General features: G+C 36.6%; 1 protein-coding gene across 1 annotated transcript in view; it reads left to right on the top strand.

Moving 5' to 3' along the window:
- UGGT2 (UDP-glucose glycoprotein glucosyltransferase 2) overlaps positions 1-27,235 on the top strand; it is an 84,798-nt gene that overhangs the window by 48,524 nt on the left and 9,039 nt on the right. The window contains exons 23-36 of the mRNA XM_009072902.1: positions 777-872; positions 2,497-2,599; positions 7,430-7,509; positions 8,409-8,598; positions 9,824-9,982; positions 11,090-11,175; positions 15,193-15,277; positions 16,927-17,012; positions 19,650-19,748; positions 20,886-20,970; positions 21,307-21,489; positions 22,714-22,874; positions 23,171-23,285; positions 26,816-26,932. Of these exons, the coding sequence (XP_009071150.1) occupies positions 777-872; positions 2,497-2,599; positions 7,430-7,509; positions 8,409-8,598; positions 9,824-9,982; positions 11,090-11,175; positions 15,193-15,277; positions 16,927-17,012; positions 19,650-19,748; positions 20,886-20,970; positions 21,307-21,489; positions 22,714-22,874; positions 23,171-23,285; positions 26,816-26,932 (1,645 nt within the window). The remainder of the gene's footprint in view (positions 1-776; positions 873-2,496; positions 2,600-7,429; positions 7,510-8,408; positions 8,599-9,823; positions 9,983-11,089; positions 11,176-15,192; positions 15,278-16,926; positions 17,013-19,649; positions 19,749-20,885; positions 20,971-21,306; positions 21,490-22,713; positions 22,875-23,170; positions 23,286-26,815; positions 26,933-27,235) is intronic.

The raw sequence follows: 27,235 nt of genomic DNA, 5'->3' as shown, positions 1-27,235 counted from the left end.
TTAGTAAAGAAGCCTGTGAAGTCATGGGCAGATGAGATGCCCTGACCCCCTGCTGGACACCATTCACACAACTGTTCATTGAGGAACTGATAAGTTCTAGTCATCTTTTAGTCTAAAGATTCGGAATAGAACAAAATTATATTATTTTTGCAATATCTATTAGCTTTCTGTGTCTGAGTATAATTTCTGTTACCTGGAAAAACTGGCACAGTCCTTGGAAAAATCCAAACCAGCAAGAGGTGGAACTATCAAGGAGATGAGTAGCAAGTGGCAAAACATATTTAAACAAATGCTGTGACTTAGTGACACTGAAGTAGAACTAAGGTTTCTAAGGGAGTCCACTAAGAAATGTCCCAAAAAATTAAAATATGTGGCCAAGGAAATTTGAAACTTGAAACTTGTTCATTTATGTCTGTTCCTAGATATTGTCATAAATGGGGGAAAAAATAAAGGAATAAAGAGACAAAAAATGTCAGCAGGTTGTAACATGTGGGGCTGTAACTGTGAGGCTGAATGATTATTCCATGAATTCTGCATCACTTAAAATTGAGAAGTGTATAGTTCACATGCTCTAAGGCCTCTGTGGTTCTTGGGCATTGTCATGCTGAAGGGTTAACTCAAAACTGCAAGTCCCAAGGTGATAATCACTTTAAAGAGTCCAGGTTTAGGACATGGGCTTCCTAAATATCCCATATGCAGAAAGATAGACATTGAAATGTGAATGTTTCACTCCTTTTCCAATGAAAACCAAACTGTATGTGCCTTATTTGATACAGTGGCAGTGATTTGATTATGAAAATAGATGCCATGCTGTCATCTTTGCCTAAAAGAGAGGTGAGACAAGAAGCTGAATTACTGAAAGAACAGCACAGGTAAGTTCTGTCTGTCATGACAGTGCTTTTACAGTATTTTCATATTAACATTAGAATGCACTGATGACTACAGAAGGTCTTTGGAAACTTGAGTAAGAATTCCAGCAGGAAAAGAAGTTATTGGTTGTATGAACAACATGTTCATCTGCCATAGCATAATGTGTCTTTACCTCTTAATAAATGAATTAGTAATACCTAATGATTTCCCAACCTTATCCTTTGCTGAAAAAAGAGTGATTACAGTTGGTGTGAGTAGAAGTGGTTGATCTGGAGTTAGAAAACTTGGAGTCTATACATTTACTAAAATGTTAGGAGTAGTTTCACAGATTAGAGTTAAAAAGCCCCCACTTGTTTTCATAATGTACAAAACTAGCACAACTGTTTGTCTGTGATCTTGAATACTGTTGTCAAGGGTAATATACACTGCTTTGTGGCTTGGCAGTGTCATTCTTGACCACAGCTATCACAACTAAATTGCATTAAAATGCAAATTAATAGGGTTCATTGGCACCTAATTCTTTAAGAAAAACTGGACCAACTGTCATCAGCTAAGAGATTTACACTTGGAGAGCTCCTGTGTCTTTAGTGTCCTTACTTGTGTGTTGGCTCCTTGTGTTTCTGATCTTAGATTCAGAAAGTGAATATACCCTAAGTGTTGTCTTTTGTTGTAATGGTTAATGAATGAGACCTAAAGTACCAAGATGTGCATCTGTGAATCCTGTCCTCTTTGTAATGGGATGCTAATGGTAGCTGCTTTTAAGTTAAGCTTAGCTGGGAGAAGCTTTCTGGAGTAGACAGGTATATTTTTTTCAAAGGACATATGTTAACCCAAGAACCATGACCAAATTAAAAAAATTTTTAATGCTATTTCCAAGTATCTTATTGTTTTTATTGGTAAAGCTGCTCCAGTGAGCTGTGCTGGTCCTGTTGTTGAAAATAGGAGTGAAATCAGTAGCAGCCTGTTCTAAGAGGCTAACACCTTTTTCAAAGTTATACTAGTAACAGGCAGTACTGTGCTGCTACGATATCTTTCTGTGGAAAACAAATTCAGGTAGTTCCTTTTGTGTATTTACAGCACATGATTTTATTTTTTTTTTAAGTGAGGTTTATTACGTTTCCTCTCTTGACTTAGTCTAATCAAGTTCATCAAACTAAATTATTTTCTGGAATGCATAAAAACTAATCCATCCTGTCAAGTTTCACACTTCTGAGTTGCCATTTTTCCCACTGGGTTTTTTTTAAATTGTGGCACCATCAGTCCTTGTATAATCTGATGATTCTAGACATCGTGAAGGAAACCATAGACTGGTGACAAAAAGGCCTTTTTTGAAGTTTTACTGTGGTTTATTTTATGAATGTTGTTATGGGAGATGTATCTAATCAATAACCAGTATAGAAACATGTAGATTCATGTTCAAGTTTTAATTCCTGGTCACGTTTAGCTTTCCTACTGATACCACAGGGAGCAATCATGATTATTGCTTGAAATGAGGGAAACGTCTTCATGAGCAGTAAAATCTGAAGTGCCTCTGGTATTACAAATTCATGCCTAAAAATGTTTGTTATTTCCACAAATTCAGGTTAGAGTTTTCATGTCACTTACTTTTAATACTTTTTTTAACAGCGTAGTAAAAATCGACCCCCAAGAGAACGAACCATTCTATGATGTTATTGCTATTGTGGATCCATTGACAAGAGAAGCACAGAAAATGGCTCATTTATTGATTGTAAGATGGTGGTAATTTCTTCTAGTCTGTATATTTGTAGTTTAAGTTTTACTAAACACTTTCTAATTTCCATGTACAGTGTAGTAAAGGGTAGATGAAATGTAGGTGGTTTTTTAAACATGTGATTAGTTATTCTAATTCATACAAAAAGGTTGGGAATGATCTAATTCATCATTGTGAGGACCTTATTTGCAAGTAAAATTCAGATGCCCTGGGCACTAGTCCTTTTTAAAATTAGTCCATAAATGGTCTTTATAGTCAATAGAAGGAAAGTAGGAGATTGTCTACATAATACAGAGGGAAGGAATTTCTCATCTCAAAATCTTGAGGCATATGTTTCTTTCCATTAAACCACATCACCTTAGTTTTTCAAAGTACCTAAATGAGGTGGTCTAAATCTGACCTGTAATATCATAAGAAGATTGGACTATAAACCTTTCAACTCTTGGAGGGATATTTCTCAGTTGATTAATGCCACAAGTATATCTAGATAGTCTTCTATTGTGTGTAGCTATTGATCTTCTAAAGAGAAACTGTCCTAAAAACATAGCTGCTAAAATAATTTTCCTTTTTCACCTGCTGCAGAATGTCACTCTGCCTCAGGTTCCTTTATAGTTTCCCACAAAAATGTAAATTTTGCCTTCACTTTATGGTCTGTTGAAATTTTGAAGCTTGATTTTTGCCATATTTTGTCCTTTTTTTCCTACAGTAATTATGCAAGTTTCATAAACTATTACACTGCTTTTCCCCCTCCCATTTTCATACCCTTTTATGTCAAATGTTGAGGCATCCACTCACTCTTCATATATAATAGTGAAGCCAAGTAAAACATTTTTAAAAATTCATGACAATTCTGGTATTTCAAGACTCTGAAATACGAGCTGTTCTCTAGAACCAGATCTTTCATTTCACCATTCTCAGTTAAAGCTTCCTGTTACCAAATGAAAATATTTTCACTTTGAAATTGACTGAAAACTCCATTTAACCAGAAGTTCATATTTTGGGTATGAATGGCATCAGGGACCTTGTAGCTCAGATCAGGATCCTCCATTCCTCCTAGCACAACAGGTTCATGCCTGGGCAAATATCTGCCATGGTGTACCAAGCTGTTCAGCTAGTGCAGGTTCAACTTGGTTCAGAGGAGCTCTAGTTACATTGAAGACACCAACTCTTAGGAGAGAATAATGAAATGCTGTTGAGAGTAAACAAAGCAGAAGTACTTCAATGTAGATAAAACTTTTTAATAATATTTTAAAACCTTAAATTAACGTGAAAATAATTTATTAAAGTATATATGCATGTAAAATTATCTGGAAAGTCACCACCTCCTGGTGTAGACACAAACCAGATGTACATATACAGCAAGTCCCAAACCCCAAGTTCCTAAATGGATGCCTTTTGATTATCTTGCTGTATATACAGGTGGTTTAAATACTGTAAACTTTAAGCACTGGAACATATTTATATTTAAAGGCTCTTTCTTTGAGTAACCTAATTGGCTTAATGCTAAGTATATTGGATTGGTAACTATTCATGGTGCAAAATTTATGTAGTAACTACCATGGCAAAACATGATTCGTGCCCCAGTGTTGAATAAGTCTGTCATGATTTTTTTTTACCCTGGTGAAACCATGCTATTATATTACTTTGTGTCACTTAGTAGTCACTTCGAAGAAATATTTTGGGGTGGTTTTCTTTTAAATATAAGCACAAAGTTACTCGTATGAAGTGGAATTGAAATTGAAAGAGGTGTAAGGTAGACTGTAGGTAGACTGTAATCTAAACTTCACTGCTCAGTCTGAGAAACTGGCAGTGTAAGGACAGAGACAAAGTATGAGGACATGAATGACAGCAGAGTCAAGGCTTGTCTGTTTTTCAAATATATATTGGGTTGTACCAGAAGAACTGCTCTATATCCTCTCCAGAGGGAGGCAGGTAGAGCTTCCAGTTTAACCTGTGTTTTTCCTTTGTCAGAAAGTTTTGTTACAGACTTCAGCATCAACTATTTCCAGACAAAGCACAGTCACTGCTTCTAGTAAATGCTTAAATATTAGCCATAGCTAACCATGGTCAAACCACATCAGTTCTCAGCAGAGTATATGGAATAGCTGTATAGTCCTGAAGTTGTGAAGGTGATCCTATGGTGATGTGGATAAAGTAAAACCTCCTTCTCATAAAATAGAGGGCAGATTGAGGAGTGGTGCTTTTTTATTCCTCATGGTTCACTAAAACCAGCTGAAAAATTATTATACATAGTGCCAATGAACAAGCTGCACATCCCCTAGCCTAACTGCTTTACTTCGGCGGTATGTAACCCTTGAAATCATCTACCTTTTGTTTTTTCCTGTTCCTGTCTAAGAATTCAAAAATGTGGAGAGAAAAAATCAAACCTTTTCTTTTTTTTCCCCACTCAGTTGTTTTTTGCATTTTTTCCTTTGTTCATTCTGTCTCCAGAGAGAAACACTTACTCTACCTCTAAGGTGACTGGAATCTCTGAAAGAGCCACCTTTGGTATTCTAGTGTGATTTCCTATGTAGCACAGGTCATAGGACTTCTTTTTAGCAATTAGTATTTGAAGTTGGAATAATTTTTTTATCTAGTCCTAATTTAAATATTATCAAACAGTTGAGTGCAGATTAGAGCTCCTACTGAGCTTTTCCAGTGGCTAATTAACCTGACTGTTACACTCAGACTTGGAATTGCATATTTGTTTGGCTCCATGCTGTAAGTATTCATCTTCCTATCCTTTTGCCAGTTCTGTTGACAATTCTATTATCAGAGTTTGTTTTCAGTGTAGATGCATCATATTATAGTGGTGTTCACTAACAATTCCAAGCGATTGGTTGAATAACCATGGTTTAGTGAGTTAAAGGTCTTTAGATGAGTCGTGGGAGCTTACAGTAAGTGTTTTGCAAAGTAACTGCACATGCACAATAAAGCTTGCTCTTAAATAATTGTCAGGCCTATTAATCTGGAATAATTGAGCTACTTTTTACAGTATGAAATGCTCCCTGAACTAAATTTCTGTGCTTTTCTTTGGATTTTCTGATTTAACGTAAACAGACCAAACTGTTGAAATATCCTATAAAAGAGGCTTTCTGATCTTGTCACCATTTTCATGTGTTGACTTGAATGCCCTGACTTTGGGTGTCCTCATGAGCCTTAAAAAACCAAATTCAGTATTCCAGAAGTTGCATTGTTGAGAAACACAGAGGTAATGTTTTTTTGTCTTATGTGTGATCTCCTGTCTAAATTCCTTTGAAATGTTAGTTAAGAATGGTATTATTCTTTTGGGTACAATACTGTACTAAATTTCATGGTCAGCTGATTAATTGGGATGGCACTTCAGCCTTTTGCAAGATCATTTCCTTGTACACACAACAACCCATCAATGCAGGTTGCTGAAGTATTGTTCTTGTTAATGGGATGAGGTTTTTTCCTTGTTTGAAGCAAAGTCCATTACAGGTTTATACGATTTTGAATGCAACATCTTTATTTGTGAAACTGTTTCCTTTATTGTTGAAAATTCTGGGTATGTTTTAGTAGATGAGACCAGCTGGCACTGGTTACAAATGTTTGTTATTCTGAGTGACAGATACTTGAGCTACTTTGACCTCTGTCTTGATTTTGGTGGTCTTTGACCCATGTCATGTAACACTTTCCCTTCTTACGCTTCTGGTGCTGTTGGGTTTTTATTTCCTACTTCTTCACTTGTCTTCACATGCCATTCCCTAGTCTTTATTATTTGTTCAGTAGTTTTCCAGTGATGGTGTTCAGGTGACACAAAAGATGAGAATGAGCAACTGGCAGCAGAACAGGTCCCTAGGGCTGTGCAAAGTTACAGCACTGTAGAAAAGAATGTGTAGGCATGGGTGGAACTGAGGAAAGAACAAATATGATTATAATAAAAGAGAGATTTAGTTATGACCATTGTCTTGCTTTGTTCCCAATTTATTTGCCATTGTATTAGTTTTAGATTTTAGTCTGTGGTGTCAGTATTTTAACTTAGCTTTTGTATTTTATTGGCTTTTCTAATAATATCCATAAAGGCAGACACAGTTGCTTTGTGCTTTCAAATAAACACTTCAGATCAGAAATGAAGAGAACTCGAAGTTGAAGAAATTAATAACTTTTTAAACTTTCAACAAAACAGATTGATCACAAAAATATATGAATAGCTACTGTCCTAATACTATGGTTCCTATAGAACAGCATCCAGAAAATTAATATTCTAGAAATGAACAGATGAGGAAACTGAGAAAGAAGCAGAAATATTTTAACTTACTGGAATGTGTTGAAGTTGATTGAATAGTTTAACACATCATTAATCTCACATTTTAATTTATTAAGTAATTAAGTATTAAAATAATTATCTGAGCTTTGCTATATTCAACAATTTTCTGTATGCAACTATTTTAATAAGAGTGAAAGTCTTTGTTTTAAGGCTCGTTATGGAATGAAAGGCACCTGTTGTACTTACAGACTTCAAGTGTTTTAACATCTAGGAAAAACAATGTAAGAAAGGTGACACTATAATTTGCTCAAGCATTGGGGTAGCTGCTCTTTATAAAACTGCATCACTAGGAGAAAACAGTAACATTTTGACCAACGAGAATGTCATGTGCTAAATCCTGCAGTTTTAGAAAAGGTCAGGTCTTATTTGGAATATGTGACAACATCCTTTAATATACAGATATATTTAGAACTTTAAAATGTTTAAGATTTCTACTGAAACTTGTGAACTGACAGGAGGTTGCAAGGATAACTTTGGCTTATTTTCAGAGTTTGGTGATTACCAAGGACCATTTTTTACAGATTTTTTTTCCGTAGGTACTCAAGGACATTATCAATATGAAACTCAGGTTATTTTTGAATTGCAAATCTAAGCTGTCAGAAGTGCCACTGAAGAGGTAAGTAGTTTATAGCTTTTCTTACAAGTATATGCTCTTGCTCACTTCAGAAAAAACAGGCTTAGCAGTGTATATTCCCTTAAACAAACATTGCTGTGTGTTTCTGGATTCTTCTCTTGGATTAGTTATTTTTGTTGAATGTTATGTAAGCAGTTTGCACTTGTCTTGAGAAAAATTCTAGTTCTAAGGTGTCAAGCATGGGATCCCAGGGAAGTGATCTAGTCTGTCAAATGCACCTCCCATAAACAGTCCTTAGAGAAATCAGTGGAGCCTGTGAAAACTGCAGAGGGAGATTGTCTGCCTAAGTTGGTCAGTTCTTAACATCCCACTGTCTGTGTAATGAATTTCACAGGTTCAGTACACTTAATAGCAAAATCCATCTGAGTAAGTGTACCACCTGCATTTGAGTTCTCCTTATAATTCATTAGGAGTATTATACCTTGAAAGTGTCTGCCTTAAACTGAAGTCTCAACTGCCTAGTGGTAGTGCTTGCCCTTTACCAGCTGGCTGCAGAATTAATCCCTCACCTGCAAGGCAGAAGGCCACAGTTCCTTCTCAGTTTGAGAGGATTTGAACTTGCACCTCTTACACTGCAAGGGAGTGTCTTAATCACCAGTCGTCTCCTGGGTATTCATCTTCCCACCCATTTAGAGTGTTAATGGCAACTATGCAATTTCACAGCAATAAAATCATCAAAAGCGAATGTGTTCATCTACCAGCACATTTGAGATGCTGTAGGTATTGTCTGATGGGATTCCAAAAGAATTGGGAGCTACTGTGCCTCCAAACATCATTGATTTGGTAAAAATTCACTGTATTTTAAAGTATTTTAGAAGAGCTTCATGTTTGAAACCTTGCACTTGAGTAAAAGTTGGTTTTTTAACACTTCTTTTCAACAGCTTCTATCGTTTTGTTCTGGAACCAGAATTAATGTATGGGATCAACAAGCACCTTCCTTCTGAACCTATGGCAAAATTCCTAGAATTGCCAGAATCACCTCTTTTGACTCTAAACATGATCACTCCTGAAAGTTGGTTGGTTGAAGCAGTAAACAGTTCCTGTGATCTTGATAACATTCATTTACAGGAAGTAAGTAATAGTTTGTAAGCACTCTAAAGCTTGTGTTGGGTATCTGCCTCAAGAAGGAAATGGAAATATTGTGAGATTTTTAAATTTTAAATTGTTTGTTTGTTTGTTCCCCAGCGTAATTTAGTCAGTATTTATCTATTTTTATTGTCATCATTTTTTTTCCACTTTCTCTATTACTCAAAAAAATAGTTCAAGCCTTAAAAGAAGTCAATGAAACAGGAAAAAGTCAGGATACTAGTTAGAGTATAAGTTAAAACAATATATCTGCTATATTGAGCTTTATGATGCTTACAGAAATAGTACTTTTGAGAGAAAAGCAAAGCAATTAAGGGCTTCTGTGTGTGTTCTGTGTGTTTTCTAGTTCTCTTATTTTTTAAATGTATTGTTGGTAGGAATGGGATTAACTCAGGTAAATCCTGGAATAAACCTGAGTATATGAGTGTTTATTAATGTAGATTACAATAAATTTAACCTTTTTTTAGTTCACAATTCTTTAAATAATTTTAAAATATATTTTTCATACTCAGCTTCAAAGTCATTAGATTTGTTTCCATCACTAAGCTTATGCAAAATACTGAGGGTTTGTTGGTAGGAATGGGATTAACTCAGGTAAATCCTGGAATAAACCTGAGTATATGAGTGTTTATTAATGTAGATTACAATAAATTTAACCTTTTTTTAGTTCACAATTCTTTAAATAATTTTAAAATATATTTTTCATACTCAGCTTCAAAGTCATTAGATTTGTTTCCATCACTAAGCTTATGCAAAATACTGAGGGTGTTGGATCGATCCAAGCTGTGTGAAGGAGTACCAATTCTTTAAATAATTTTAAAATATATTTTTCATACTCAGCTTCAAAGTCATTAGATTTGTTTCCATCACTAAGCTTATGCAAAATACTGAGGGTGTTGGATCGATCCAAGCTGTGTGTTTGGAAGGTGTACTGTGAAAATAGAAGTTGGGATTTACCTTACAGAAGCAGAGATGCCTCAGTTTCCTCAACAGTCAGTGGGGAGAAGGTCTCTGCAGACAATGATTTATCCTCTTTATCTTGGGTACCTGTTTCAGGATTTAGTGACATAGGTTCTGGGAGGGCCTTTCTGGCTGTTTTGACAGTTGAATTAAGTTGAGGTAAATGCCACACAATGCTTTTCATTGTAATATGTTGTTTTTTCCACATAGTTAAGTGACATAATTTATTGATGGCATGTTCCTTCCATAGATAAAAGGGGCAGTTGTAGCAGAATATGAACTGGAGTATATATTGCTTGAAGGACATTGCTTTGATGTGACAACTGGACAACCACCTCGAGGGTTACAGTTCACCCTGGGCACAAAGAATAAGCCTGTCATGGTTGATACTATTGTGATGGCCAACCTCGTAAGTGTTTTGTACAGAAATAATCATTGCAATTGCTCCTTCTTCCTGAGAATTCTTTAGCATCTTGTTTAGAACCATTTCTCTGCGCTGCAAGCTTAGTAATGCTAAACGTAACAGGCACATCCTGGAGTTGAGACCATCTCTAATTTGCTGAACTTTCACCTGCTCCTCCTTTGATCCAGTATATGTTTAGATATAGCCTAATTTTAGACTCTTTAGAAGTGCCTAATTGCCTTCAATAGATGGTAGGAGGTAGTTACATTCAGATGGAGATTCCACTGACAAATGTAATGTATGATTCACATTCTGATTGAAATAACCATTTTTGTTACACAGTGATCCAGGCAAAAGAAGGTTCCTATTATAGATGCTTCAGTTAAGTGCTTAGAGCCTCTGTGGGACTTACCCACATCTGAGAATCCTTCTCATCATGCAAAGTAGTTTTTTTTCATTTTGGCAGTCTGTAGAGCAGAAGACACTGTGATTTTCTATGGGCTAAGGTAATTTGATAGGGAAGGATTTGGATGAGGAAGACCTGTTACTGCTCTGCTATTCTCTGTCTCTGTAAATACTATATCACAAGGAATGAAATGCTTAATAAACTGTGAATCTTTTATTTTTGCACAATTACTGAACACTGTCTCAACAGTAGATGATGTTTGGCATGATGAAACTTTTAATGATGCTTCATATTTCAGAGCTTGCTCTGTCTGGCTTTCAGGTAGTGGTAGCTGCTTACAGTGTTCCTAAATTGGGAAGGAGCTATTGTTCTAGACAAAAATTTTCAGTTTCACAGCTGTTCAATTTAGGGTCAGTTTAACAATTTATTTCTTTACTGCTTGCTCACTTGCTGTTCTAAGTGGGGAGTTTGCATACAACTCTGATTCAGCTAGGGACAAATGAAGCACTGAAAAATATTCATGTGGACATACAGGAAAGGTGATAGTTGTTTGCATCACTGATCATATTCCTTTCAGGGCTAGTGTGAGAGTAGGTGATGGTTACTAATATTGGCTGCAGTACCAAATGTTGAATAATTGATTTTTGTGTATGTAGGTGGTTGAGTCTGACATGTAGACAGAACAGGTGCCTGTCTTTTTTTCATAGGGATATTTTCAGCTGAAAGCAAATCCAGGTGCTTGGATGCTGAGACTGCGTAAAGGAAGATCCGAAGAGATTTATCAGGTGTTTTCGTGAGTATTAATCTATCATTTGGAAACACAGTTATAAATTGATCTGAAAGTGCACTTTAGTTGGAGAAGATCTGACAGTACTGAGGGAAAATGAGTAAAAGTAACTTGAAAAAAAATTAGAACAAGAAGCAAATGATTTAAAGTTTGTGCGACATACCTTATTTCCTGACAGTGTAAGTTATTGTTTGATGGCTTCATGTTTTTTATGAGGGCATTCGAATATGTTAATGCATAATAAGCCTAAGCTGCTCAGCTAGACTTGATGCTAACAAAATCTTTTGCTATACAGTTACACAGCTACCAGATGCTTGCCCTGTCAGTTCCTGGCATGGTTAGCATCCTCACACAACTGCTCACACCAAATTCTGTAGAAATGTCACTCATGGTTTTGTTGATTAATGTTTTGGCATTCCCAACATATTTAGCATGTAATTCTATGTGATCAGCTGGAGGAAGTGCCACTAATTTCCCCCTCATACTTTTTGTGTTCAGCCCTGAGAGTGCCCCTGAGTTCAGTGTTATTGATAGGTGGCATTATTTTTTAGCAGGAGCATTACATTTATTTCAGTTTAGTCTTTTTCCTTCAGTTCATTCTGAGTGTTTCTTAGTTGTCTAAGTCATTGAAGAATCACTGTGGTTATACCTTTACCCTCAGATAGGGGTAGTTGAATTAAAAAGTAAAATGCAACAAAACCACTTGGCATTTTAGGCAGAATCAAAGGAAACTTAAATCATCTGCTTTTTTGTATGATCACTGATTTTCCCTAAGAAGTAATACAAACTGGCTTAATTGAGCTCAGCTAAGTAAGGAAAACTAATACTTGATGAGGAATCTAAACAGTGGCATTTATTTCATTAAATTATTACAAGCCATAGACTGTGTACAACAGGAAAAGTATGTTTGGGAGGCTGTGCCAGGATTTATGGTATTACTTGTATAGATATCAGTACTAATAGTATCAAATTGCTATCAGAACTCAGGAAACTGTTTGACAGGATGGAATTTTGCCAAGTGGTATTGCAGTACATTCTCCATCCTTGTATCTTAGTCATATACTGTCCTGTTGAACTGTGAGGTGACCTGTTTTCTTTGAAGCACAGGCCTGTAGAGAAATACAGGATTTTGAACTTGCAGCATGTTCTACACCTCAATACTTACCTTATTTGCTTCTCTCACAGCTGCATCTAAAAGACATGCAAGTAATTTATTTTTACTTTATGTAAATGCACAACTTTTGAAATAAGCTGCCTCTTTTTTCTTGAACACTGCTTCTAACAAGGATCTAACAAAGATCATTATTTTGAAGCAGTCATGCTTGTAAATCCATTTGTTATTAATAAAGTACTATGAATATTAGGAAGATGACTCAGCAACAGTCTCAGCACTGTTGATTACTGGAACTTTGATTCTGTGATGTTGATAGAAAACCAAATATGTATTGCAAAATAAGACTGCAGAAAGTATTTTATATCTAAAGATATATATATATAGAGATAGATAGATATAGATATTGATAGATACAGATATAGATATATAGTCCAGCAGAACATTTCATTCTTTGAAAAGGCAGGTAGAAATATTTTCTTATATTTGAATGTTATGCAGATTGCTTAACTGAAAGTTATATCTTTTATAATTTGGGCAAGGAGTTTTTCATTTGTTTTCTTTGGTTTGAGATTTTAAAGGGTCTCAATTTGATGCACTTAAATGCTTTTGTTCCCCATGTGTGAAATTATAATTCATATTATGTTTATTTGTGTTTATATTAAAAGCTTGTAAGCGTTTTGAATAATTTTGAAGTTGTGACATAGTCTGCTAGACATGTTTAGCCTTGTACAACAGTTGTGTAACAGTAAAGTAGTTACTGTTAGGTGTGTAGTAGTGCTGTCAGTATGCAAGGCCTTCTGCTTGGATTTAAAGGGAAGTTGTGACTACTTTCAATGACTTTTAAAAGCTACACTAACAGCATTCAGTACCAGCTGAATAAAGCACAAAATCTTTGTTGGTTTTAAGGGAGTTTAGAAATCATGATCCCAGTTCTTCCAAACCCCAGGTCACGTGGAGCACCTTATTCAGATGATCACACGTGCCCCTGTTGTGTGAATAAAATTCCAACATGCTGATTATCATATGCACAGAGACATGGAAAGGTCCTGTGTAAGAATCAGCACACTGATTTAAAATCAGAGAACAGTATGATGGACTTAGTTTTCATCCATAGAGTTACCTACCTAAAAAAACTTAGTCTTGTGTGTAGCCATTGAGCATGTAGCTGTGTGATGGGGAATTGAAATCAAGTACTCTGTCAGCAAATTAAGTTGCCATAGTGTAATAGTAGGAAGTATACAACAGTTTGACTGAAGAAACAGATGAATTGATCTTGAGACCAGTGTTAAATGTCCAAGGTGACTAATGGTGACTAACACCTTTCTCAGTACATTGCTCATGCTGGGACAGGAATTCATCAGCTGAGTGCTGTAGGGTAAACCACTTAGCACTCAGTAAAGATGGAGCCACAGTGAGTGATTCAGGAAAGACATTTAGGGAGACAAAGCAATATTGTTAAATTGCATCCAAACCAAACATTTTGAGAGTATTGTAAAGACTTCGGAAAATCATCCTTATCAGCAAAGCTGCAGAGCTACCTGCAGAATTCATGACAGATTTTGAGGTAACTGAGTGAATAACAGAGATGATGTTGATTGTGTAAAAACTGAGGGCAAAAATGGGAACACTGGACTGGCTGCTGCTATCAGCAGTTTGTGTTTGGAGCTACTTTTGCTGGTTTAGTGCTTATTAATGGCACATTATTTAAGATGGAGATCTGTACCCATTGAGTACTATATATCCTTGTGATAAAAAGACCATTGTTGGCTGAGTGTGCATATATGCAATATTTTGAAAGTGTAAACATAAAATTGAATCAGAGAGTAGAAAAGTCAAGATAATCCTGAACATTTTGTGCAAGAATAGGCCATTTCTATGAAACTTAGTGATGACAGGCACATTTTACAAAAATGTATTAAATAGAAAATTCAAACGCCTGTATAAGTGCTGTCATTTTTAGGTAAGTGGTATGAAGCAGATTGAAACAAGACTTAAATATTTCTGTTTTCTAGGACAACAAAAATCAAGCCTAAAGGGTAGCAGATTACTTTCTTCAACCCATTTTTTGTATAGTCTTAGCAAGAGGAAACCACATAATACTGTTAAAAGACAGAAAGGATTAAAATGAAAATATATGGGCTATTGACATCTGAAAGCTGGAAAATTTGATGATTGTTATTATACTGTACCACAGAGTGACAGGAACATTTTTCATGTTTGTTGCACAGTGGACTGCAGTACAGTTTTGAGATGGCTGAATGGCTTTAAACTGGTGTCCAGTGGGGCCTGTGTTCCTGTGGTGCCTTGCACAGCTATGTCTTTAGGGGTACAATTTCCAAAGCCAACCAGCTGAAAGCCAACCTTGACTATCTCAGCACTATGCTGAAGTTTTCCCTCGACTTTTTTAAGCAGGTTTATTATAAAAGTACATTTAATGCCTTCACACAGCAATTTCTAAGATGCTTTCCATATTTGAAAAGTAAATTGTAGTTCAATATTTGAATGTAATATATACCTGTATAACACACAATCGTGGAATCATAGAATTTTAGGGGCTGGAATGGACTTTATAGATCATGTAGTCCCAACCCCCCATGCCATGGGCAGGGTCACCTCCCTACTAGACCAAGTTGCTCATGCATTCAGCTCTAGGTTGCTGCATTTTTTCATTAATTTGGTAAAGCTTCCTGTGAAAATAAAATTAAAGAGTAAGGGCTACCACTGTGGAAAATGTCTAGTGATGAATAAAACTTGGAAAGTTTATGAAGCTGGTATAATTAGGTGCAAGTGAAGAAATTTGTTTCTATAAATATCAGTGATTTTAAACCTTGTACTCTAGTGAAACACAAAGTAGCAATGCATGTTTTAATGAGCCAGTACATTTGCATGGTCTCTGTTTCTCCTCACAGCCATGAAGGAACAGATTCTGTAGCTGACCTGACAGACGTTATTGTGGTATTAAACAACTTCAGAAGCAAAATTATCAAAGTTCAAGTATGTATGCAGTATTTCCTCCTATGAAATATGACTTATGCTTACAGATCTCAGGCTATATTTAATTGAAAGATGCATACTGAAATATATGATTTAGATTTTGTATAATTAAAGAGAAGGCTGTTACAATTAATGTAGTTAATTTGATCCAATCAGGTTATCCTAATTGCATGGGAGATTGTTAAATAGTTGTTAAACATAGACAAGATTTATCTCATCTGGCTCCAAGCATGTAGTCTAGGTGACTTAAATTCCTTCTCTGCTTAGTAGAGTGAGAGAGAGTCCAAAGGACTGCTCATCCAGATCATCTGTCTATTTAGACCAACCACCTCTTGAGACCCCATTTCTCTTCAGTGACTGGGGAGGGATTTTACACAAAGTCCAGATGCCAGAGTGGAAACTAAAATAGTTATGTTGAATTCTACTCTTAAGCTACCAAATTTATGGAAATAATCAAATCACTTTCATTCTTCCAAATGTATAAAAAAAAAAGAAATAATGAAACACAAGTTTTCATTGAGAAAGAAGCTCAAAGTATTTATTTATGTTTTCCAGTATTTTGTAAATAACTTTGTGTAGGTGTCCTTGGTACATTATAACCTAATTTTAGACATTGAGAAGGAGAAAGAACAATGTAAACATAAGTACAAGAGGAATTCTTAAAACTGCAGATATGACTCTCTTCCCCAGTCCTGTAACTGGAGGTTTCCAGAACCTGGAGAAAACATGTAAAACTCTGGAGCGTGATGAGCCTGCCTTGAAACCACAGAGTTGGTGAAAAGGTGCCATTTGGATCAAAATAGGAAAACTACTTGATGTGAAAGGTGGTATATATTAAGCTTATAACCAGAGTATGTAAGCTCTCCCATTCAGTTGAACTGTGGAATCACTTCAGTGATATGTAGGATGTGGCTTCAGGAGCATTAGCTAGAAAGACACATGATTTACTGTGAACAAAAATCTCTAGGTGTTAGCTTGGCTCGTATAAACATGTGAAATTAATATGATTAGAATTGAGTATATTCACACATCTAGGGTTTTAGAAGCTGTTTGGTTTTCAGTAGCCATTAGGTTTATTTTATTCAAGGAAATTAAGGTAGCAAAGGAAATTTGGAGCCTTTATGAAGCATCTGGATAAGACAGCAGAAGTTGCTTAAGTTGGATGGGAGAGCTTATGCTTTGGTGACAAATTTGTCACTTTCTCCTTGCAAAGGGTTTATGAGAATGACCATTTCCCTTCAGATTAGTTCCTTGATGTAGTACAACACCCTACTACACTTCTGTCAGCTAATGGCTGGATGGCAAACTCACAAGGGAAGAAAGGAAGATAAAATTACACTTGTAGTTATTGTTTGCATAAAGTAGTACAGAGGGCCTGAACATGTTTCATTTATTAATCACTGTTTAATTTTTTAAAATTTGTTGCTTCTTATTACAGTACATTCTGTAGGTAGTTTAAAAATACAAAATGACACTTCTACTGTTCATTTCAATGCTGTTCAGTAAGTACTTTACTGAACTAGAAATTGGGCCAGATACTAGTCCAGCTCTAGCCAGGAAGTACATCATAGTTAGATATCACAATTGAAGTGGTAATTACTATCAACTAACTTCTCAAATTACACAAATACATTTATTTTTATGTCTAGGTACAGAAAAAGCCTGATAAAATGAACGAAGATCTCCTTACAGATGGAACAACAGGGAAAAAAGGAAATCAGGAATCAGTTACAAGGTAATGCATAATTGGCTTCTATTTCAACAGTACCAGGACATGTTTATTATTACTCATAACAAGTAATTTTTCTTACTTGATAGTGATACAACTGTGTAAAAAGGCTCTCCAAGTGATTTATAATATAAATAAAAGGGGGGAAAGACAAAGTATGTCTTGTACTTCTCCTTTTTTATTCCCTTTTTAATCACTCCTTTGCTTTGTAGTTCCTGTTCATTCCCTCCTCTGGCAGTGGTTGTCAGTCACAGACTGCTAGAGAAAATAAAATAGACATAGCAGTTCTACTTTATCTAGTAAACAGTTGACCTCAATTCGTCCTCTACACACAGATCTCTTGGTAGATCCAGGACTGGGTTTTGTTTCAGTGTTGTATCTCCTGGCAAGGTCTCTTGTACCACAGTACATATTATATCGAGTCTCTGTAGCTGATTTTGTTAATCCACAGATGATTTTACTGTTACAATACTGACTAGATTCAGAAAGCTTGCAAGACTACTGTACTAAAACTCTCAAAAATTTCTTCCTGAAGCCACAGGTCAGGCAAGTGGCCCCGTATTTCTGCACAAAGGTGCCTCTTTTGCAGAATCGCAGTAATTGCAGTTTTTCATGGTCTTTAAGCTTTCCAGTTCTCATCAGCTGCATCAAAGGATGTATGTGCAGTGGCCAAAGTCTCAGCTCCCTCTAAGAAGGTTACAGGGCCAGAGATCTCACTATCTGTCCAGTCTTGCCTTTTTTCACAGTGGATTGGTTCATCAGTGTGCATCAGTCCCTTGAGAGCTTGGCTGGGCCACTGAAGCCCCTCACCTAAGAAAGTTTGTTTGCTCTTCCCTTTGATTCAAGGCTGTGGCTCAAGGGCATGATTTGAGCCCTGCCATTTCTGTCAGCTTCTTGATACCTAGGAACTTGTCAAATATCCTTCCTCTTTTTTTATCCCAGAATGAAAAGTATATCTGCCAGCACAGTGGTCATTACAGGAGTCCACATGTGCTCTGACATGGGACACATGTGCATCCCATGTTGCCCAAGTCCTTTCATAACTCAGCACCTCTTCTCCATTGACTGCTTTTCCTGTGTGACCTTACAGGTCAATCCAGCCATCTTCAGAGCATCTTGTTCAATTTGGAAGATCTGTTTCCCGTAAACTTTGCAAGTCAATGTTGTCTAGATCCTTGCATCAATCCCTGATTCTCTTCTTTCACATGTGATGGCTGCATTCTAAAGAGCTTTCAGTCCTGCTATCACTAAGTATAAGAAATGGGACAAAAGGGAAGAAAAAAGACAGACTGCAGTCTGTTTAGGCTATGAGGGTTCAGGGCTAGTTTGGGGGGTTGTTGTCTTTGGAGATATGCTGCACTGTGCAGTCAGTGATTGCTCCACTCCTATCCCTGTGACATCTGCTGTAGTCCTGAAGAGGTACAAGTGTGTTGTCTGCTCTTGCCATGGCTGAGTGTAAAGAACCTGGATTTCTCAAAGGGTTATTCTTACCTCTTACAAACCCTGCAGCCTTCTGAGATTTCAGCTTTGTATTAATGGAGTGATGTGAATTCTTTTGGATACGTTGGAGATCTGAGACTTGTCTCATATATTCTCAAAGATTATGAGGGATACTTATTTTTATGCTTTCTAAAGGATACTTTTCAAAGGGATGTAACCAGAAGAAAAGGTAATAGGAGTGACTCATGCAATCTAAGTGTGTGAGGAATGACTCAGCTCACAAAACTATTGTGGAGGTGAATCTCCAACAATATCAGGCCATACTGTAACTAGTTTGGCTAAGACAGCCTTTGCAGTTCTGAGATCTGTCAAACTGCTCTGAGGGAGACTGCAGTCACCATCCCTTGGCTGTGTGTGCTGCAAGGCAGGCACGATTGAAAACCAGTCCTGGTAGACTATAGTATTCAAACCAAGCACAGAATGCTGTGCAGCAGGAACAGAAAACCTCTGGACAGCATCCCTCAAATATATAGGGCAGCTTATAGAGAGAGTAATGGGGGTAATTTAAGGAAGATTTCAGCAAGTATTACGAAAAACCCTTGGGAAATCCCATCACCACAGAATTCTGGGAAAAGCTACTGCTCCTCAGGTGTGACATTTGCTGTTGGTACAGTACTGGGCTAAATGTGTGATTTGGCCTGGTGTGGCTGTCTTTACATTATGTTCAGTCTGTGTTTTAGAGGATATATTCAGCTCAGCCACCTATGGGCTATGCAGACATCCCTCACCTCAAGAATATGCTTTGGCCCTTCTGATGTAGGATGCATGTGGATGAAACTTGGAAAATAACTGTTTCTGATTTTAAAAATTACCAGTGCTCTAGATATTCTGGCTGTGTGTATTTCTGAATTTTTCCTTTGACAAAAATGGTGTTCGTGTCAAACTTGGGTTCTGTTTGATGGAAAATATTGGAGACTGCAGTTGTGCCATTGTTTCTCCTGAGTGACTGGGTATGAGGTGTTGCTCCCAAAAGGTTTTGGTACCATAGGCATGTGCAGTGGGAGCTGAATGTATTCAGCTACTATTGAACAAGTATTTTGTGCAATTTCTTACCTTCGATTCTTTATGAGCTTAATAATAATTTAGTAGTATTGTTTCTATTGCACGTTTACATTTATAATAATTATTTATAATAATTATTAGACTTTCAGAAGAAATTCCAGCAGAAGAGAAGGCAAAGAAAAGTGATATCCTTAACATTTTTTCTGTTGCTTCAGGCCATTTATATGAACGTTTTTTAAGGTAAGGGAAACAAGATAAGGGAATCATTTAGGTAAAAGGAAAACAAGAATTTCATAGCAAAATTCACAATTTTCATACTAAAACTAAGCAGCTTAAAGAAACTGATAGAAAAATTTTATACATCTTTATTTAAGAACAAAGTGATTCAACACATAGATGTTAAAAAATACCATTATTCTTTGAAGACAGTAACATGTTTTCCACATTTCATGTGTGAAGTGTAAGCAAAAAAGATGAAGTTCAATCTCTCTGTATAAAGATGTAAAAATAAATAAAGAAGTGACTTGTATCTATTTGTATTTAGTCCAAACTATGGATCTGCTACATACACTTATGGCTTTACTTATCTCAGTGAATTTCAATGAGCAGTGATTGCTTTTATGGAATTCTTGCAGTACTACCCAATCTGTACACAACATCTCTGCTACTTCTCTGATTTGAGTACTTGTCTACAGGTGTCAGATTTAGTGATTTGATTTCTCAGCTGTCTAATGCAGTTTGAGCACTGTGTTTCCTTCCTTCAGCCTACAACAACCTTCATAAAGGGAAAGACACATTTACTTTAAAGGAGAGAAAAAAAATAATTTTAAAACATCATACATACTTTTTGCCTTATTTTAAAGTTCATTATTTCCTGATTTTTAGGGCAGACGACCTCTTGTAAGGTGTTCCTTTGCTGTCTGGTGACACCAAACAGAGGTCACAATAGTGAAAAATTATTGAACCCAAAACAGTGATTCTTACAGTTACTAAGGGTTTTCTAAAGAGGATCTTAACTTTAACTTTTTAACCAATATATTTTTTAATTTAGTTTTAAAATAAGTAGCCAAGTTAATATAAAATATTAATCTTTGCTCTGATTTTGTTAGGCACCTCTCTTAGAACAGAACCTGTTCAAGGATCCACTTTTGAAATTATTCCTTCTAATATTGCATAGTCAATCTGGATTGAGTAAGTCCATCTCAGTGTCCTTGAACATGCTCTCTTTAAAGCTTTAAATTAGAAATAAATGGAAATTTCTGCTTAACCTATGCTAAAGAAAATTGTGCTTAGAGGATTTTAGTGCTTTTTAAGTGCAGTTGAAGTCTAATGCCCTGTGTGTATTTGTTTGTTTATTATAGACTTATATTTCCACAGAATTATGATGCTTTCTGTCCTACGTCATACAAAAACACCAGTTAAATTTTGGTTTCTGAAAAACTACCTTTCCCCAACATTTAAGGTAAGAGAAACTTCTTCTGTTTCTTATTTTGTCTTGAAAATTTTAATTAATTTTTAATCGAGTAATTATATAATTCAAATTAAATTTTCATGGTTGAAGATGATCTCTGAATGGATTCATTACCAATAGTTTAAAAAGTCTTGTGTTAGGTTCTTCTAGAACCCAAAGCCCAGTGATATATTATAGTAATTTATTCTCTTCTGATAATCTCCAAGAGCTTCATCTTGCAGAGCTGTTTATATTGGTGCAGCTGTGGATTCAGCATTTACCTCTTCCTTTTGAGTCCTTGTGTGTCCCATATATGTGCACCTAATAGCTTTTTGGTTCTTCTTCTAGGCTGTTATTCCTCACATGGCCAAAAAGTATGGATTCAAGTATGAGTTAGTGCAGTATAAGTGGCCTCGCTGGCTCTATCAGCAGACAGAAAAACAAAGAATTATCTGGGGCTACAAAATCCTTTTCTTGGATGTTCTCTTCCCTTTGGCTGTGGATAAAATAATCTTTGTTGATGCTGATCAGGTGAGAAAAAATAATGGCATATAAATGTATGAGGAATTCATTTGGGCTTGGATTGATCCAGTTTCATTCTCTGTGGCCATTTTGTTCAGATGTTTGTTGTTCTCATAACACTATCACAGTGGCACAAACAGAACCAGGGGTGCTGCAGAGTGTGAAGTGCAATAGTTTCAATTGTCATTAGTCATATGGACATTAAGAGTGTCACTACAGTAAGGAGAGTGAGAGGCACCTGGACAGGAGTGTGTGATCTCACAGGTGCCTTTCACCTAAAGCATATTTGAGCAATTGGGTCTCTGGGCTGGTTGTGAGAGGTCTTCACTCCAGGAGTCTGAGGTGATTTGTTGGGACCACTTGAACAACTTGTAGATGGCTGAAATTTTTCAAGATTAATCCTGTCTCTGTGTTCAATCAGTATGCAGCCTTTCACTCAGGAATGAATATTTTATGACATGCTGAAAGGCAAAATGCTGTCTCCAACAGATGAGGCACTGAGGAGTCTATCACATGGTTATTAAAAACCTCAGGACAAATATTAATGTATTTTGGTTCTTTTCCAAAGCTTGAGAATAAATTAAATTTAGGTGTAGCAATGCAGATTGCAACTTTCTGCAGTTTCATCTGGATCCTCCATCTGGTAACACTGGGTGTCTGTCCTGAAGTACTATAAGGATTGCTCTGTACTCCCAGACAGCTAAAATATCTTTTTACTACTGATAAATGAGACCAGTTAGTGCAGTTTGATGGAAGAAGGATTGATTAGTAAATAAAAGGCATTTGTAAAATGTCCTTACAACCTACTTTTAAAAGCACTTCACCACTAGATTTGAAGAGTTTTAAATGATGCAGTAGTTTTGGGCTGCCCAGGTAATGTAACAAATAGGAAAGATTCTTTAGAAGGGAGATGTTCAGAAGACTTCGAAAGTTATGAAGAACTTAACACTGGGTAACCAGAAACACTTGTCTGTGAATTAAAAATATTTTGCTTGTTTAATTTAATTTACCTATTAAACGTGTTGCACAGATGGCCACAGAATAAACAGTATTTTTTGAAGAATAATTTGGTAAATACCATTCCAGCAGAATACTTTATACTCCAATGCTGTAGTGTCTCAGGTTGTTTTTTAAAATTGAAATTAAACTTTGGGAAACTTGCTGCGATACCTAACCTCACATCACACCTTAGAGACAGTGCTGAATTCTAACAGTCAATGTATTCTTGCTTAGATTGTGAGAAGTGACCTCAAAGAACTGAGAGATCTGGATCTGCATGGAGCTCCCTATGGGTACACACCTTTCTGTGACAGCCGCAGAGAGATGGACGGGTACCGATTCTGGAAATCGGGATACTGGGCATCACATCTGGGCAAAAGGAAGTACCACATCAGGTAGGATAACCCCTGACAGATCCTTGTGCAGCTGTGGATTTGATTAAAATCTGGGTCTTAGTATTGATCACTGAGCATTGAACAGCAAGTGCCCTGCAGTCATTCTCAGTAAGAGACAAACAAGACATGAATTCTGATGTCATATTGATTTCACTTCTTTATTGTGGCTTCAGCCACTTAATTAAGAAAAATATTCCTTCAGGATGGGAACATGTTCTAGTTTCTTGTTTCTTTTTATTAATGTTATCAAAAAGAAGATGAAACTCCACAAATCTTTTTTTTTTAACTCTTTTTAGTGCCTTATATGTTGTGGATCTGAAGAAGTTCAGAAAGATTGCAGCTGGAGACAGGCTCCGGGGCCAGTACCAGGCTCTCAGCCAGGATCCAAACAGCCTGTCAAATCTAGATCAGGTATATGTGGCTTTAAGTAATTTGGGGTTTATTTTCTTTATCTTTTGTCTATGTTGAGATACAAGAAAAGAGAAAGATAATTCTGAAACTGTTGGCCAGTTGCTGCTGTTTTTAGCACATTTTCAGGTGTGCATATGAGCACAGTTCAGAAAACTGAACACTAAATGATGGTTAAATAATTGTTTAATATGGGAAAAATGAGGGAAAACCATAGAGGATTGTTCACCTTTATTTGTAGTTGTTCTATGCATTTGTGTTTTTCTAATGATAATCCTGTGTTCTGATAATGGTAATTATATCTTATTTAGAATCATAGAACCATAGAATGATAGAACCATTAGGGTTGGAGGAAACATCTAAAATCATTGAGTCCAGCCATTAACCTGCCACTCTGCTGGAACCTCTGAACCCTCAAACCATATCCTCCAGTGTCAGATCCAGATGCCTCTTAAACACTTCCAGGGATGGTGACTACACCACTTCACTGGGCAAAATCTAGTCAGTGCCTGAACACCCTAACAGGGAAAGAATTTTTCCTAACATCTAATCTGAATCTCCTAGCATGAGCTTTTCCCTTTTTTCTTCCTTTTTCCATTAATGTAAGATATTTTTGTAAGCTAACTGCAGATGCACTCTGGTGCTTGTATGTGGTCACCCTGGGGTGACCTTGGTCTTGATCTATGTAGTTCCAACAGTTTTTAAACTAAATGAGGTATGTCAAGGTGCAGTCACAAGCATGTGAGCAGATCCCATGTGAACATGATATACTGAAATTTATTACTTTCTTCTTATGTAGCATAGGTTATTTAACTCAGTAGAAGATGGATAACAACAGCTGATCTGATTTCTGCCTGAGTCAATACTTCTTTTTATTTATGTCTCACTTTGGGTGAGCTTCATACACTTCATCCATGAGGTCGTCCCTGATTTTGTTATTTTCCTTGTGGAATTGCTAAAGCACAAAAGGTTTTTACCTGCCTATGGCAGTAAAGGGATCCCACACTAGCAAAGCTTCCACCCCCTGCCCTGCAAGCCAGTTTCTCTCTCTTACTTAAGGACATTATTGCCACTTGCATTTTTTTACCAAAAGTAAAACTTGAAAATAGCAGTTCTTCTGATAACTGGAGAAAGGCAAGTGGAAATACAATCGCACTACAAACCCAAACTAGACTGGGCACAGGGAGATGGAGCAGCCTCTAGCTGTAATTGTTAGGGGCAAAGGACTGATATAACAGCAACAGGTTTCACCTCTCATTTTCTGAGCAGTGGAATGAATTACTGGTCCTGTATCACCCACTTGGGAGTCCTTGTGTGATCCAGCCGTGTGTTCTTCAAACAGTCTCACCCATGGGTACCAAGTGTCCTTCAGAAAGACCTTTCAGATTCAGAAGCTGGTTACAGGGCTGCCACCAAATGCTGGTTTTCAGGAATAGTAATTCGTTTTATCTAATGTTCTCAAAATACTAAAAATGTGTACCTTTCTGTTTTAAGATTCTTTTATTTTCAATTACAGCATTAATAAATGACAGCATAGATCTCTTAAGTCTGTTGGATCAAATCGAAAGCCACTTGAGCTCCTGGTACCCTCCCTAGGGCAGCACATCAGTGCTGGGAGCAGATGCTAAGGTAGCTAAGTCTTGGCAGAATGGAATTGCAATTACTTTGGAAAGTGAACTGTTTCAAAGTAATATTTTCGTGGTGATTTGGTTTCTGCCCATATTGATAGGAACTGCTTTCTATCTTCATTGCTAACTACTTAGACAAAACACAGCAATATTCCTAGAAATACAAACCATACATTTGAGTCCCGGAGAGCTTTCATCTACTGATAAGGATGCATTATGAGTTTTTTATTACTGTTTTTATTTTAAATACCTGACTGGAGTGCTCACTGCCCTTCTCAGAGCAGAAGCAATCTCAGCTCTTGGCTCATCTGCCAGCACTGCTGCCTTCATTGGTGGTAGTTAAGGCTATGCTAACATAAACCACGAAAGAGAGGTAGATATAAGGGAAAAAGGTAATTTTAAATGCCAAGGAGAGTAAGTATAGAACTCCTAGGGAGAAAAATTACACATCATAAAAACTAGGCTTCCAGTACAGTAATTTTGTTCAGAATTTTTTTATTCATTCTTTTCTTCTCTTTACTTTAAATCTTGAAACTAGCAGCTGACTTTCTGGTTTCTACTCCAGGTAACAGTTGTGTAAATTCACAACTTAGAAAATTACTGTAGAAGCTCAGGAATTATGATTTCAGTTACAAAGTCAGAGAGGCACAATAGAAGACCAGTCTGTTGTCTTTTGAAATTGAGATGGACAAGGAGTAATGACTACAAATTGAAAGGTGCAGATTGAAAGAGGGAAACTTTAGGTTAGGTATAAGGAAGAAGTTCTTTACTGTGAGGGTGGTGAGACCCTGGCACAGGTTGCCCAGGGAGCTAGTGGATGTCCCAACCCTGGCAGTGTTCAAGACCAGGCTGGGTGAGGCCTTGAGCAACCTGGTCTAGTGGGAGATGTCCCTGCCCAGGGCTGGGGGTTGGGGCTAGATGATCTTTATGGTCCCTTTTAGCCCCTTAACATTCTATGATTCTATGGTGAAAACAATTTTTTTAATCTTCAAGAAATTCATAGAGTTTAAGTTTTTCAAAAAAAATAAAGCATTTAAATAATGTTTAAGGTCTTGACTCAGTATACTTACATTTGATGCAATTTTTCTGTTCGAATGTCTCTATTTGAATTAAATTGTCTCTTTCATAATGCAGCAATATGTGCTATTCTTTCACATTTAGCAGTGTGAATTGGCAAAATAAGATGTGACTAATACTTATATGAGTACTGACATTCATTTTAAAGTACAATGTAGGGGTTGCACATGTGAGGGAGCTAACAAATGGATCTACCAGTTCCATCTGTTACTTGTAACTGTGGCCACTGAATGACACTGTTCTTCTCATCTGTAAATGCTGGTCCTTGCATATAGCAATATCTTGCTTCAGAGAGTACCTGACCATATAATAAAGGTTATAAAGAAGTGCAGTCAGGAAGATAGAGCAGCTGTTTAATAGCTTTTCCTTTTCACACTCATGTTTTGGAATCCGTTTTCCTAGAAGTCATCTAAATTTAGAGTAGTGGTGTCATCCTACATTAAAAGTTTGAGTGTTTTTCAGATTTGAGGAATGGAAAGATGGTAAAGGTTTGCTCCACACAGTCTAACTCTGCTTGGTAGTATTTCTAGTATGGCACACAGTGTCTGAACCACGAGTGTAAGACAGAAGTATTGCTTATGTCAAGCTAAGGAAGGACAGACACAAGTACAAGAAAAAAATTGCTTGATAAATGAGAGGTGGAATTAGCCATCAAAATGAGCATGACTAGGTTTTGAATCCACTTGAACTAGGTGAGCACTCAGAAGGAAAAGTAAGAACAACTTGTAGAAGTGGTAATAGGCCAAGATATTCTACTTTCAAGTAATTGTTTGATGACCAGTTGTGTTAAAGTCAATGCTAATTTATGGTTTTACAATATTTGTACAGGATCTTCCTAATAATATGATCCATCAAGTAGCCATTAAGTCTCTCCCTCAGGAGTGGCTTTGGTGTGAAACCTGGTGTGATGATGAATCCAAGAAAAAGGCTAAAACAATAGACTTGGTGAGTTGATCCTGACTTCAGTAAATTTTATAGATTAACAAGTTTGCTGTAATCTCTGTGGGTTTGAGATGTGTATGTCATGTCATCTTCCTAATAATATGATCCATCAAGTAGCCATTAAGTCTCTCCCTCAGGAGTGGCTTTGGTGTGAAACCTGGTGTGATGATGAATCCAAGAAAAAGGCTAAAACAATAGACTTGGTGAGTTGATCCTGACTTCAGTAAATTTTATAGATTAACAAGTTTGCTGTAATCTCTGTGGGTTTGAGATGTGTATGTCATGTCATGGAGAGGGAACACTGTC

The sequence above is a fragment of the Acanthisitta chloris genome, unplaced genomic scaffold (genome assembly GCF_000695815.1).
Source record: "Acanthisitta chloris isolate BGI_N310 unplaced genomic scaffold, ASM69581v1 scaffold384, whole genome shotgun sequence".
Classification (NCBI taxonomy): Eukaryota; Metazoa; Chordata; class Aves; order Passeriformes; family Acanthisittidae; genus Acanthisitta; species Acanthisitta chloris.
The sequence above is the reverse complement of the archived record's forward strand: the minus strand, read 5'-3'. Positions and strand labels throughout refer to the sequence as shown.